The sequence below is a fragment of the Acanthisitta chloris genome, unplaced genomic scaffold (assembly GCF_000695815.1).
Source record: "Acanthisitta chloris isolate BGI_N310 unplaced genomic scaffold, ASM69581v1 scaffold37026, whole genome shotgun sequence".
NCBI lineage: Eukaryota > Metazoa > Chordata > Aves > Passeriformes > Acanthisittidae > Acanthisitta > Acanthisitta chloris.
This window is the reverse complement of record NW_008680450.1, coordinates 1-309: the sequence shown is the minus strand read 5'-3', so window position 1 is coordinate 309 and position 309 is coordinate 1. Positions and strand designations below refer to the sequence as shown.

The following is a 309-nucleotide window of genomic DNA, read 5'->3' as shown; positions in this document are numbered from 1 at the left end:
ACGGGGAGTTGCGCTACCTGCGCCCCGGGATCCGCGACAACGTCGGCAGCGTCTACCAGCCCGAGAGGGGAGTGGAGAAAACCAAGGTGGAGCTTGCCCCCGAGAAGGTGCTGTGCCAAAGCCCTCCTGAGCATCAGCAGACACCCATCATCCACTTCAAGCCCAACTGTGGCAACGTGGGTGATATGGATGAAGAAGACGATGACTACTATGGGGAAGAAACAGCAGAGGAAGGCCCCAAACACCCACCCATCCCCAGAGAGCCTGCTGCCATGCCCCATGCCCAGCATCCCACCACCACCAGACCTA

At 60.2% G+C, this 309-nt stretch overlaps 1 protein-coding gene across 1 annotated transcript in view; it reads left to right on the top strand.

Moving 5' to 3' along the window:
• Positions 1–234, top strand: part of GP1BA (glycoprotein Ib (platelet), alpha polypeptide) — a gene marked incomplete at both ends in the record, with an annotated part of 831 nt that extends 597 nt beyond the window's left edge. The window contains 1 exon segment of the mRNA XM_009077709.1: positions 9–234. Within this exon segment, the coding sequence (XP_009075957.1) occupies positions 9–234 (226 nt within the window).
• Positions 235–309: the final 75 nt, after the last annotated feature.